At 41.1% G+C, this 13,302-nt stretch overlaps 1 protein-coding gene, 1 long non-coding RNA gene and 1 other non-coding gene across 3 annotated transcripts in view; all 3 read left to right on the top strand.

The window, feature by feature from the left end:
- Positions 1 to 361: 361 nt before the first annotated feature.
- Positions 362 to 432, top strand: trnag-ccc (transfer RNA glycine (anticodon CCC)). The gene has a single exon. It is a non-coding gene; the product is annotated as a tRNA-Gly (tRNA).
- Positions 433 to 661: 229 nt separating this feature from the next.
- LOC140714599 (uncharacterized) lies at positions 662 to 2,620 on the top strand. Its single transcript, XR_012095947.1, has 2 exons — positions 662 to 1,034; positions 1,882 to 2,620. It is a non-coding gene; the product is annotated as an uncharacterized lncRNA (long non-coding RNA).
- A 3,409-nt stretch (positions 2,621 to 6,029) lies between these two features.
- The window catches only part of fbxw10 (F-box and WD repeat domain containing 10), a 71,278-nt gene continuing 64,005 nt past the window's right edge, over positions 6,030 to 13,302 (top strand). Inside the window, exon 1 of the mRNA XM_073026626.1 lies at positions 6,030 to 6,530. Within this exon, the coding sequence (XP_072882727.1) occupies positions 6,119 to 6,530 (412 nt within the window). The 5' untranslated portion in view covers positions 6,030 to 6,118. The remainder of the gene's footprint in view (positions 6,531 to 13,302) is intronic.

Below are 13,302 nucleotides of genomic sequence, written 5' to 3'. Positions count from 1 at the left end.
CCCGGGAATTCTTGTCCCCATTCCAGGCCGTGATTTAACCAGTTAGGACGCTCTCAGCTGTGCACAGGTGACTTACCAAATCAGAATAATCAACGGACAAAATGATGGCGGTCTGTTTCAAAATTATTTCGCTACGTTAGGTCAATTTTTTCCCCTCATAAGGTTGTTTTCGGCATGGACTAGATGGGCCGAAAGGCCCGTCCCTATGTTGTACCTCTCTATGACTCTAAACCCCCAATTTTATTTTCCATTTTCACGATAAAATAACTGTTAGAGAACAATTTACCATATTCTACAGCCGATACATTTTATGTCATCATAAGTAACAGTGGTAAGTAACTGTAGCGAAGTGGTTTCCACAGCGCCGCTGGTGTAGTGGTATCATGCAAGATTCCCATTCTTGCGACCCGGGTTCGATTCCCGGGCGGCGCACTTCTTTTTCTTGACGCTGAGTATTTTAATTGATTTCTGCATTTTATAGTTAGCGCTAACAAACAAAGCCCGAAAAAACTTTAATTTAGTTCTAGCTTTTTTTTAAAAAAAAGCTTCACGGTTATGAAATGGTGTCCTGGGTTCCGTGTTGAAGGCAGAGCCCAGGTTCCGCGCAGGCAGCACCATAGTTCACTCGGGGGCGCTGACACCGTTCAGCCAGTGGGAACCGCACCGTCGGCGAAAATAGGCGGTCAGAGAGTCCGGATTTTGTTACAGCACAACCGCTTTTAGCGGGCAGAGTGCTTTCCGCTGTACCGTCAGTAATAGCCCGCCCGCACAGCTCGTCATCCCGCCGAGCACAGAGAGGCCTCGGCAGTTGTGAGCATAGCACGATGAGAAACGCTGCACCGACCTCACCAGACGCCCGTGGACCCTTCACCGCTGTGAAAGCTTGGATCCGTGTACACGAAAATGTATTGTGCTTCTCTCACATCTGTCCCGCGTTTCTTTACATAAAACAAGAGTATACCGAAACACGCAAAAAAGTTGTTTTCTTACTGGCATCGACAGCGCTGCTTCAAGAGTTGTCGATTTTCTGGCAGGTAACTTTATCAACAATATACTTATACAAACTTTCAAGGTAAAGAACAACGCTGTATATTACTGCAACACATTAACAAAAAAAATGTTCCCCAGAGGAGTGATTTTAAAAACTCCTGACCTTCCTACTGAGTGTGGCGGTGTGAGATGTAAGGAGCAGAAGGCAGGACATTAAATAAATAGGTGTTATGTTCCAGAAATAATGTTTGAGGAAGTTTTCGGGTTTTTGATGAGTTCCAAGATATTGAGACGAGAGCTCGCTAGTGATCTACAGGGGAGACAATGGCATTGCTTTTTTTTAAAAGGGCCGTGCGATGCTTGGAAGTCTAGAATTCATTGTTCATCGATAATTGGCTTTCAAAAAAGGTTGTCTTAAGCATAATTTTGCATATGCAGAGCGCTGAAGTAGTTTACAGTGGTAAAAGACAGCTTTGGTAAGGTTGCAGTTTAAATTAACCATAGGCTGATTTTCATATGTTGTAAAACAGGAAGGCAATAAAGATGGGAATTTATTTGGAGATGACAGGACTTGGTGCCATTGAAGGCATTTTTATACAGGTTCAATTTAATGTAGCCCAATCAAATGAACAAATGATTGGAACAAATTACTACAGATACAGAAAATCAAAACCAAGAATTAACAGTCAAGAAATGCATCAGTGTTTGAGGTCAGTGGAAGTCAGTGGAAAGTTTGAGGTCAGTGGAAGGGAGATGTTTTTCCAACACTGCTGCTGATACAACGTCTGCTTGGACTTTTGGTAAGATGGCGGCGCATGCAAATACAGCTGCCTCTTGGGGGTTGACCAAAGGTGCTTCTTCTCTGTGTAAAATTTGTTTTTTATGATCCAGAGCCAACTCTACTCAAAGAACTTTGATTAATGCGGGGCTACTCCATCAGTGAGCTGCTGGTTGACAGCAGCAGCTGGACGGGTGTAGGCAGTGGAGCCAGCCGAGGCTGCGATGGTGAATAAGGAGACCATTGGGATATCAGACGAGCCCATTGGGATATCGGAGGAGCCAGTTTGGGTACGGAGGAGCTGATCCCGCTGCAGACCGTGTTGCTTACCGCTACTCGGAAGCATCGAAGTTGGTGCAGGAGATAGTCTAGGACATCTCATTCATTTTTGCAAGACCCTGTTGGACAGTGATAATGTAAGTTGCTGCAGGCCCGTTACCCTTGTCTGGTGGTGGGACAGATGACAAGGCAGCTCTGTAGCCTCAGCTGTAGTGAGGATTAGGCCTCAAGCCTTGGGCTTGCCTGCTGCTGCAGACCAGGTGAGAAGATGCGGAACAGTTACAGCCTGGTCTCTCCAGTCATTACTGCCCTCTCATGTTTGAACAGCAGAATGACAAGCCGGATTGCGCGCATCTGCACACTGCCGGGAGACTGTACCATCGATTGTAGGACATTGCTGCTCAGGGTCTTGGACAATATATATTTTTTTTCCAGTAAAAATGCTTCTTTGCTCGCTATTTTGAATGTTTGCTTGCTATTTTGAACGTTTTGTAACTTGACCCAGAGGAGTGCTGTCTCGTTCAGCTGTATCTATGTATGGTTTGAATGGTAATTAAACTTGATTTGATTGGATTGGATTGATCCGTTCAATAGAAGTGGAGAAAGGAGAGGGGAAGGGAAGAGGGAACAAATTTTGATAATGTGAGGCCAAAGTTATCAAGGCAAAAACCACTGAAAAATATGAGTTAGTGACAGAAGGCAGGAAAATAAAAGAAATGAATTGAAACTGAAAAGTACACACATATGTGTTAAACTCAACTAGGCTGACATTACATCGTTGCCCTGCTTTTAGTTTTTAATGCAAGTTAATCAGAATGATTGCCTCTACCATTACCATCTCTACCTGAGAACACCCAGCAATCTAGGGCAGAAAACGCCAAAATACTCCAGTCTTTGGATAAAGAAATTTTTCATCACCTCTGCTTTGAGTACTTTGAGATTGCCAGTCCTAACTCTATATATCCTTCTTAACTTCTATATTATATATTGCATTGAACTGCTGCTGCTAAGTTAATAAATTTCACGTCACATGCCGGTGATAATAAACCTGATTTTGATTCTGAAATCTCAATTATTGTACCCAAATTCTATTACAAATCAAGTCAATATGTTATTTGCCCACTTGCCTGCTTGTTTGGTTAGTACTATCTGCTTCTGATATTTTCTTCACGCCTTTATTTTTTTCTTCATACTTTAAAATTAAAGAAAAAAAAGCAATATTTGAACTTTTGACTTCCTGACTTTTAAGTCACACTCAGTTAAATTCAATTAAAGTTGAGCGATTGAGTATAGGGTCGATGAGAACTTTTAAAAAAAGTTGCATTAATATAGATTTTGGAACGGAATTATTCTCCTTAATCACAATTTAACCAGTGCCATGAGTCTTTTGAGATTGGAAATTAATATTTCTTAGATGAGTCCTGCCTCATTATCTCTCCAGGACGGTTAGGTCAACAAACAAAATCCACTGACCGAATCCTTCAAGCAGATGCCCATTTAAGTAAATAAAAAGTGACAACATTTAGTTTTTAAAAATGGGAAACAAAAGTCTTCTATAGTTTTGAGTGAGATTCTGGATACATCTTTTTTAATTTAAATTCAGCTTTCACAGAGTATGTTGGTAAAATTTATATTTAAAGGGAAATGAATAAGCTTCTCATTTCCCTTGGTTTAGAGCGATAGTACAGTACAGAAATGGGCCCTTCATTCCTTCTAGTCCGTGCCAAACTTTTTCTCCATCTAGTCCCATCTACCTGGATGCCATGGTAACGTAGGGGTTAGTGCGATGCTATGACAGTTCGGGGCTTGGGGCTTGGAGTTCAATCCCAGCATCCTTTGCGAAGTTTGTGCATCCTTCTCGTGGAATGTGTGGGTTTTCTCTGGGGGCTCTGCTTTCCTCCCACAGTCCAAAGATGCACTGGTTAGCAGGTAATTGGTCATTGTAAATTGTTCCATGATTAGGCTCGGGTTAAATCAAGGGTTGCTGGTTGTGTGGCTCGAAGGGCCAGGAAGTCCTATTCTGCACTATATCTCTAAATAAATATATTTTTAAAAAACATGCGCCCAGACCAAAGGTCTCCAATTGTTGCAGTTGAATCTACATCCACCACCTTCCCTGGCAATTTATTCCACACTCGCACCACTCTCTGAGTGAAGAAGTTTCCCCAAAGGTTCCCCTTTAATATTTAATCTTTCACCCTACCCAATGATGTCAAGTTCCCAAACAACCTCGGTGGAAAAAGCCTGCATGCATTTACACTATATTTACCCCTCATTATTTTGTATACAGGTGTACCCCGCTTTAGGAATGTTCACTTTATGCCACTTCACTTTTACAAAAGACCTACATTAGTAACCTGTTTTCGCATTACAAAGAGGATTTTTGCTTTTACGGAAATTTTTCCCACATGATTCTTCACTTTACGCCATTTCGGCTTAAGAAAGGTTTCATAGGAACGCTCTACCTTTGTAAAGGAGGGGGACACCTGTACCTCTATCAAATTTCCCCTCATTCTTCCAGGCTCCAGGAAATGAAGTCCTAGCCGTTTCAATTTTTCCCTTCAATTTAGTTTCAACTCCTGCAACATCCTTGTAAACTTTTTCTGTACTCTTTCAACCTGACTGATCTTTCCTGCAGGCAGGTGACCAGAAATGCACAAAATACTCCAAAATAAGCCCTGTCAATGTCTCATACAATTTCAATATAACATCCCAACTCCTGCACTCAATTCTCCGATTTATGAAGGCCAATATGCCAACAGCATCCTTTATGACCCCATCTACCTGTGATAGCACTTTCAAGGAATTGTGCATCTATCTGTTTTCTCAGATCCATTTGTTTTACAACACAGCTCAGTACCCTACCACTCACTGATAAGTCCTACCCTGGTTTGTCCTGCCCAAGTGTAACGCCTCACACTTGTCTGTACTCAATTCCATCTCCCATTTTTCAATCCATTTTCCCAGCTGGAGCAGATCATACTGCAAGCGTTCACAGCCTCCTTTAGTATCCACAATGCCCCCAGTCTCAATGTCATCCACAAAGTTATCACATTATATCTAATTCATTAATAGACCTGACCATCTACTACCTATTCCTGACTTTTGCTAAGCCAATGCTAAATGCAATTTACTACTTTATCCTGAATGCTAAGCGACTCCAACTTCCACTTCCTTCATCAACCTCCTCAGAGAAACCAAGAAGATTGGTTTGACACGACCTACCGCGCACAAAACCATGTTGTCTATCCCAAGTCAGGTCATGTCTATCCAAACACTTACATACCTTGTTCCTTAGAATACCATGTTATAATTTACCCACCACTGATATCAAACTCACTGTGTGACAATTTCCCGGCTTATTCTTAGAGCATTTCTTGAGCAATAGAACAGCACTTACAATCCTCCAGTCCTCTGCACTTCACCCATGGCTAAGGATATTTTAAATCTCTCTGCCAGGCCCCTGAAATTTCCGCACAAGAAGTCCTCATGTCAGGCACTGAGGATTTATTCACCCTGATTTGCCAAGGGAGTAAAGCTGCTTAACACCATAGTTACACTGAGATTAAACAGACCATTTATCAGGAATGTCTTTGCTAGGTAGTAAGTAGAATCTGGAACTCGTTACCATCTGGTATCCCTGGGCCCAACAGAGAGCACAGGGTGCACGGGCGGTCGGAGGGCGCAGTAGGCATTACGGGCATGAGGGTGTCGGGCTGAGGGAGGGACGGAGGGGGCTAAGTGGGCGGGGCGTGAGGAGCACCCGTCCGTCTGGCGTCTGCACCCAGAAAGACAGCGACGGCGTTCGCGTGCTGACGCCGGCTGTTGCCCGGCAACGGGAAAGATACACGGAGTGCGAGGGAAGGCGTGGCTCCGCTCGCTGGCAGCGATAGGGCGGGGGAAACATCTTCTCCAGGGCTGTTCGGGCACCCAGTCTCAATGAAAATGCTTGACTTGGACGCGGTGGGTGAAGTCAGCGAGTTTAACATCTGTTCCACCCCCAGCTACTCCTGCCTGGCCGGCGGCTGCTCGGTCTCGTCCTGCGGTTCGTGTTGCACCTGCATCCTCCGAATGAAACTCGTCGCCTCCAAGCAGTGGTTCCACCGGGCTGGCGACCTGTCCAAGCAGCTGTTTTTAAAAGGGCTGATCCGGAGGATTGGCAGCAGCGACCTCTTGCAGCAGGTGGACAGACTCCTGCAGCCAACGTTTGGCAAAGATTTCACCCACTCTCGCTCATGTGCTAACCCAAGCCTTCCAGGGGACCTCAGTACGCAGAGCTCGGACCGCAGCTTGAACAAATCCGCTCTACGCGAATATATCTCCGACACTTGGGAATGGTTTGCAAGTAGCAGATACTGGACAAAAGCAAACTACATTCTGGGATTACTCCAGTTGTGTGATGTCAAACTACTTCACCTTCTAGCTAATCTGGTTCGCGCTCTGATACTCAGTGAGAGAATGCCTGACTCCCCTGTAACGAAAGGTTAGGAATACCTCAGTATTTAATTGAAATGCGCTCAATGACATTCACTTCCAAAAGCAATAAAGTAATGGACTCTTTCCAACAGTGAAGCACAAAAAAAAAAGAAATTTAAATTAAGGGTATGCTAAGCACATTGCCGAATAATGTACAGTTTTGTGGGTTTATTAATGTTATCAATTGTTATTTTCAAAATTGTGCTTTTAATCTGTCCTCGTTTCTCGCTCATTTTTCTTCCTCCTTATTCCAGCCAGCAAAAGGTAAACTGTGTGGGATGGACTTTTGATGCACAGAGAAGGTTCATGAATTACTGTAGTAGACATTGTCTATGTGGACTTAAAGTCTTTGACAAAGTACCTCATAAACAGTTGGTTAGTGAAGTCCAAGCTGAAGTAAGCAGGAGGCCCAGTGCTAAATTGGGTAAAAGCACAGCAAATTGTGGTAGATGGTTGTTTTTTCAGGCTGAAGAACAATAGACTTTGATGTTATTGCATAATCTGCAATTAAATCACTGATTATTTTGACTGATACGATTTCAATAGTGGAATAGCAAAATGGGCCAGTGGAATTTAACACAGGTAAGTGTGAAGTGGGTGGGCAGGGGTGATAAAGTCATTACCAGAGAGTTCACAAGAAGAGGGAGCAGGAGATTCTATGCATGGATCTTTGAAGGTGTCAGGATGCAGTGGAAGAGTGGTCAGTAAAGCATCTGGGATCATGCATTTCTTACATAACACCACAAGGCATAGGAAGACACTTAGGCCATTTGGACCCATCAGGTCTGCTCTGCCATTCCATTATAGCTGATTTATTATCCCTCTCAATCCCATTCTCTTGCCTTCTCCCCTTAATCTTTGACACCCTTATTAATCGAGGATCTATCAACCTCTGTTTTAAATCTACCCAATGACTTGGCTGCCACAGCCACCTTGTGGCATTGACTTCCATAGATTCACTACCCTCCGGCTATAGAAATGCCTCCTCATCTCTGTTCTAAAGGGATGAAGCATCCCCTCCATGCCGACTCTATCTAGGCCTTTGGATTTCAATGAGATTCCCCTGCTCCCCCAGCTCATTCTTCTAACTCCAATGAGTACAGGCCTAGAGCCATCAAATACTTGTCATACATTAACTCTTTTATTCCTATACATAAATATTTTCAGTAAAAATGCAGGGAGGTTATACTGGGCTTTTGTAAAGCTGTGACCAGCTTATCAATGTAATATTGCTGCCCGTTCTGGTCACCATACAACCTTTGAAAAAGAAGAGAGAGATCTCAGATTAATTCGGAGATTTAGAAATTTCAACTGCAAGATTAGCTGTAGAAGCTGTTGTCACTCTCCTTAAACTAAAGGAGGCTGAGAGAGTTCTGATAGAGTTATACAAGTTTTGACAGTTTAATGTTAGATCAACAAAATCATTGACCTTCAATAAGAGTGTACATATTTAAGATCTTGTACATTAAATATAGAAATAAATAGGTAAAATATTTTTAGACTTTGAGTGGTAATAAAATTGAAATTGCTGCCTTAGAGGTCAGTGGAAGCAGAAACGATCAATAATTTTAAAAGAAGAATGAAGAAATGGTTGAATGAATTAAACTTGCAGAGAGATGGGATTGACTGGACTTTTCTCTAATGAGTTGAAATGGATTCAGAGGCTACATATCCACCTCCTGAACAAGAGGCTTACAGGACTGAGATAGATTGGTCCCAACAAGAACCTTGCACTCAGTATTGATAAGGCCAAGGAATTGATGGTGGACTTCAGGAAGGTGAAGCCAAGAGAACACACACCAGGTTATCGGCGGGTCAGCAGTGGAAAGGGTGAGCATTTCAAGTTCCTGGGAGTCAATATTTCAGAGCGTCTATCCTGGGTCCAACATATTGATGCAATCACAAAGAAGACACACCGAAGCCACACTTCATCAGGAGTTTGAGGAGATTTGGTATGTCACCAAAGACTCTGGCAAATTTCTAGAAATGTACTGAGGAGAGCATTTTGAGTGCTTGCATCGCTGCCTGGTGTAGAGGCTCCAATGCACAAGATCAAAAACAAAAAAAGCTGCAGAGGATTGTCGACTCAGCCAGCTCCTTCATGGGCACTCAGCATCGTGGACATCTTCAAAAGGTGATGTCTCAAGAAGGTGGTATCCATCATTAAGGAACCTCACCATCTAGGCATACCCTCTTCTCATTGCTGCCAAGTGGGAGGAGGTACAGGAGCCTGAAGATGCACAATCAATGTTTTATGAACAGCTTCTTCCACTCTGCATTCTGAGGTCGCGTTCATGGTTCCTGAACACTACCTCACTACTTTGCTCTCTCTTTGCACAAATTTATTTTTTATTTATTTCCTATTGTACCGTAGTATTTTTTTTTTGTATTCCATTGTAGTGCAGCCACAAAACAACAAATTTCTTGGCGATGTTTGTAATAATAAAACCTGATTCTGATAATGTCTATGACTATAGAGTCAGCATAGTCTCTCTAATTTCTCTTACTATAGTTTCATGTGATTGATTTTTAACATAGACCTGCATATCAATAATTTTGTACAGTAGTTTTATATCATATTAACCAAAGAAAGATCTAGTGTTTGGTTAGCAAATTTCAAGAAATCCATGTACTAATGTAGAAGAAAAACTGGAAAGTAAATTTGTGCACTGTAATTTACCACAAACACCATTGTGACGGTGATTAACTGATCTGGTCATAGTAATGTTAGTTGTATAAACACTAGCCAGGTGTTAGGTTGCTCATGTTCCTTTGTATCAGTGCACTAATATTTGGTTACTAAGAGCTCCTCTCTTTAAATAAACATTAACCTTGTTTAGCCATTCTTCTTCTCGTGGTGCAGTTTGGTTGCTGTAGTTCTGATATTTATCAAATTATGACACTTAGAACTTTTAAGTCTACAGAGCTGATGTGGCAATTGCTTCCACTGATCAAACCAGCAGAACTCAGTCATAACGGCCACAGTACATAACACAATTAATGTAGCAAAACATCTTGAGCAATTTTATCTGATGTTAATAATTAAAATTAATATTATGCTATTATGAGAAGAGGAAATAGAAAAGGGATTGTGCAACCTAATTTATTATGGAAGGGTTTTGTATGGTTTCAAAGTTAATCCTTGATATTGCCTTCTTAGGCAGAACCTTGGGATTGAGGATGACCGATATTCACCATGGTCTTGTGGTTCTGAGGTCGATACTGAGAGAAACACAGATATATCCTCAGATGGGATGGTAGTGGCTGATGGGAAGGGTGCAAGTTGGTGGGATGGGTAGTGGCTGATGGGCTGGGTACTGGCTGATGGGAAGGGTGTGAGCTGGTGGAATGGGTACTGGCTGATGGGAAGTGGCTGATGGGCTGGGTACTGGCTGGTGGGATGGGTAGTGGCTAATAGGCTGGGTACTGGCTGATGGGAAGGGTGTGAGCTGGTGGAATGGGTACTGGCTGGTGGGATGGGTAGTGGCTAATAGGCTGGGTACTGGCTGATGGGAAGGGTGCGAGCTGGTGGAATGGGTAGTGGCTGATGGGAAGTGGCTGATGGGCTGGGTACTGGCTGGTGGGATGGGTAGTGGCTAATAGGCTGGGTACTGGCTGATGGGAAGGGTGTGAGCTGGTGGAATGGGTACTGGCTGGTGGGATGGGTAGTGGCTAATAGGCTGGGTACTGGCTGATGGGAAGGGTGCGAGCTGGTGGAATGGGTACTGGCTGGTGGGATGGGTAGTGGCTAATAGGCTGGGTACTGGCTGATGGGAAGGGTGCGAGTTGGTGGAATGGGTAGTGGCTGATGGGAAGGGTGCGAGCTGGTGGGATGGGTAGTGGCTGGTGGGATGGATTGGTGTGTCTTTTTGTACTTTGCTTTGTACAGCAGAATGCAAGTAATCATAGTTCATTTCATTAAACTTGATGACTTTGTTTGAATTGTGCTTTTCTGGTGAGGGGCTGTTTATGTAAAGTGTTGCAGCATATAAATAAATCTATATATCACAGATGGAAAGCAGTAATCCTACTGTAGTAAAATGTTAAAAAAGAAAGGATGTATTGATACACTTATATGGTGTCATGTAAATAGAAATGTAAAATATTATTTTACAAGTATTAGCTATAAATATCCCTTGTATGAGAGGAACTATTCTTATTAGAAATATACAGAATCCTACGTGAAATAGTTTTGCAGTCAATATATGTGAAATGTGTAAAAGCTTTGACTGTTTTTGCCAAAACTCAATTAGTGAATTATTCATTCAACTCTGACTGTCGCAATGTTCACATAGTAATATCTACATGTCATCGAATATGAGATAATTCTGACACAGCCACTCTCAATGCTTTAACAGGTTTATCTCACGGCAGGGTCTGTCCAAATGTTGTTTTCTTGTCTGGATCAAGAGCTCATTGTCATGTAGGATAGGTCTTGTGATAGGTCAAGCTGGATAAAAAAATAATGTGGAACAATGCGAAGCAAGTTTGAAGATAGTGTATTCTGGTTTTGGTTTACATGAGCCCTGTCAAACAAATAAAGGACAACTTAAAAGTTCATTACCAAGCAAGATTAATGTTGTACTCTAAATGTCACTGGTTGGTAGAAATATCATGTTATTTTAACATACATTGTACTTACCAGCTTCAATCTGAAGTGACTAGTAATTTGGAACAATGTCAAATACAATAAATAATTAAATTGTGATTGGCCTGATACTTCATTTTGGAGACACAATGGAGACGTTTTGTTTATTTCATTCTGGTTAGACTTAAAGAGACACAGATGGATTTAATACTGCTTTGTAAAACGATTCTTGATATTTTAAATGAAGTTTCATTAGTGTCATTATCAGAAACACATGGTTGATGAACTGTGGTGAGGAAATGAACATTTGTTCATATTGCTGTGAAATATTTTATCTTTTCTGTTTTTATCAAATTAAATATATTAACATTTTAGCCTCTATATATTATGATTGTTGAAAAATAGTGCAATATTTTACTTTTTATTAATGACAGTTGTTGTTTAGCTATTTTTGACCAATAACTTCATGGCATTCCTCAATCATGGTTTTTATTTTTGTTTTCTGCTTGCTAGTTGGTTTTGTATCCACCTGTTGAGGCGAATTTTTAACATTAGTTTGATAGTGTTAAAACAAATCTAAATTTACATAAAGGTGTATAATTTCATGATAATTTAAGCAGTAGACAAAATATGCATTGGAATAGATGTTTTTTATCAACTGATAGAATTTGGGAATAGTTCTTTTTATTAATAATATAGAAGAAGATTGAGACATGCTTCCTTGAGTTAAAAATACTGTATTACTGATACGCCGCACCAGGTCTCACCTGAGATTTGAATTATAAGATGGCTTTAAACATTATCCTAATGACTTCAGCGAAAGGAGATACAATTTGCTAAGACACAGATGTCAAACTTAGTTTGCCTGGACCTTGCAAGCATGAGGTCATCACCTTTGTCCCTTTAATTTTCACATGTTTTGTTCATTTGTGCGACTTTGTGCAGTAGAAGTGCAAATATTTATCTGGCTAATAGCTGAAGCATAGGGAAATTAGATGCTAATGAGTATGCTGTTAGTTACAGATAAATTTCTAAAAGGGAAAGTTAACAAAAAACATCTGTGTGACATTTTCATACAATGGGAATCATTAGGAAGAAATAATCAGTCTATGAAATTGCTTATTAACATCATTCTTATAAGAACCATAACATTTGCAAAATGCTGTACTAAATTAGATATTTGCTGGCACGCATGTCTGAAAGGGCTGAGAGCACTTTGCTTGTAGGTAATTATCTGGCGAATTTAAGACAGCAAATGTTTAGAAAATTAATTATGGTAGTTGTTGAAAATCTAAACTAAAAGTAGTAGAAATACACACTTGGCCAGACAGCATCTAAAATAATCTAACTCTGGCATTTATGTACTTCATCATTTCCTCTGTTTGCTCCTGCAGTAGATAAATATTAAATCTTGTCTTGTTTTTATTCATTTTTTTCTGAGTAGAACTGTTTTGTTGTGGATTATTTATTGGTTTGAATTACATTGACTTTGAGGTTAATGGCAGATTTAGAGACAATAATGAAAGATCCTGCTCATAACTTTGGTTTGAACCTTGCATTTTTAACTTTCCATTTGATATCCTTTCTTTGTAATATCAGAATCTGGAACCCATTCACAATGACAAACTTGTGTATTATTCATGACCCTTAAGACCCACTCTGCTGAATTTTGCAGGCAGAATTTTTGGGCTGGATTTCACTGATGTTCAGCCACTCATTCTCCAGAGAATCAGACCTGGGAACTGCTTTGTCTGGGTTAGTTCATTCCCAACTTTTGCTCTCTGCCTTGCAACACAGATGTCAAAAATGAACTGGAAGATGCATCTGGCCTTTCACATTGCTGCTGTATCCAGCTTTTTAGCTTTAAATCTTAGCCAGCTATTATGTACTTATTAGAAATACAACAGTGCAAAATAAGCCTTTCTGGCACTTCAAGCCGAGCTGCCAGCAACCCTGATTTCATACTAACCTAATCATGGGACAATTTACAAAGATCAATTAATCTACTAACTGATAAGTCTTTGGACTGTGGGAGGAAATCAGATCACCCAGAGGACATTCACACATTCCATTGGGAGGAGGTACAAATTCCTACCGGAGGACACTGGGATTGAACTTCAAACTCCAATGCCCCAACCTCTAACAGCAACTCATTAGCCACTCGTTAACGTGATTGACTATAAGATCTTGG

The sequence above is a fragment of the Hemitrygon akajei genome, chromosome 22, assembly GCF_048418815.1.
Source record: "Hemitrygon akajei chromosome 22, sHemAka1.3, whole genome shotgun sequence".
Taxonomy (NCBI): domain Eukaryota; kingdom Metazoa; phylum Chordata; class Chondrichthyes; order Myliobatiformes; family Dasyatidae; genus Hemitrygon; species Hemitrygon akajei.
Note: the sequence above shows the minus strand (reverse complement) of the source record. Positions and strands in the feature narration are given on the sequence as shown.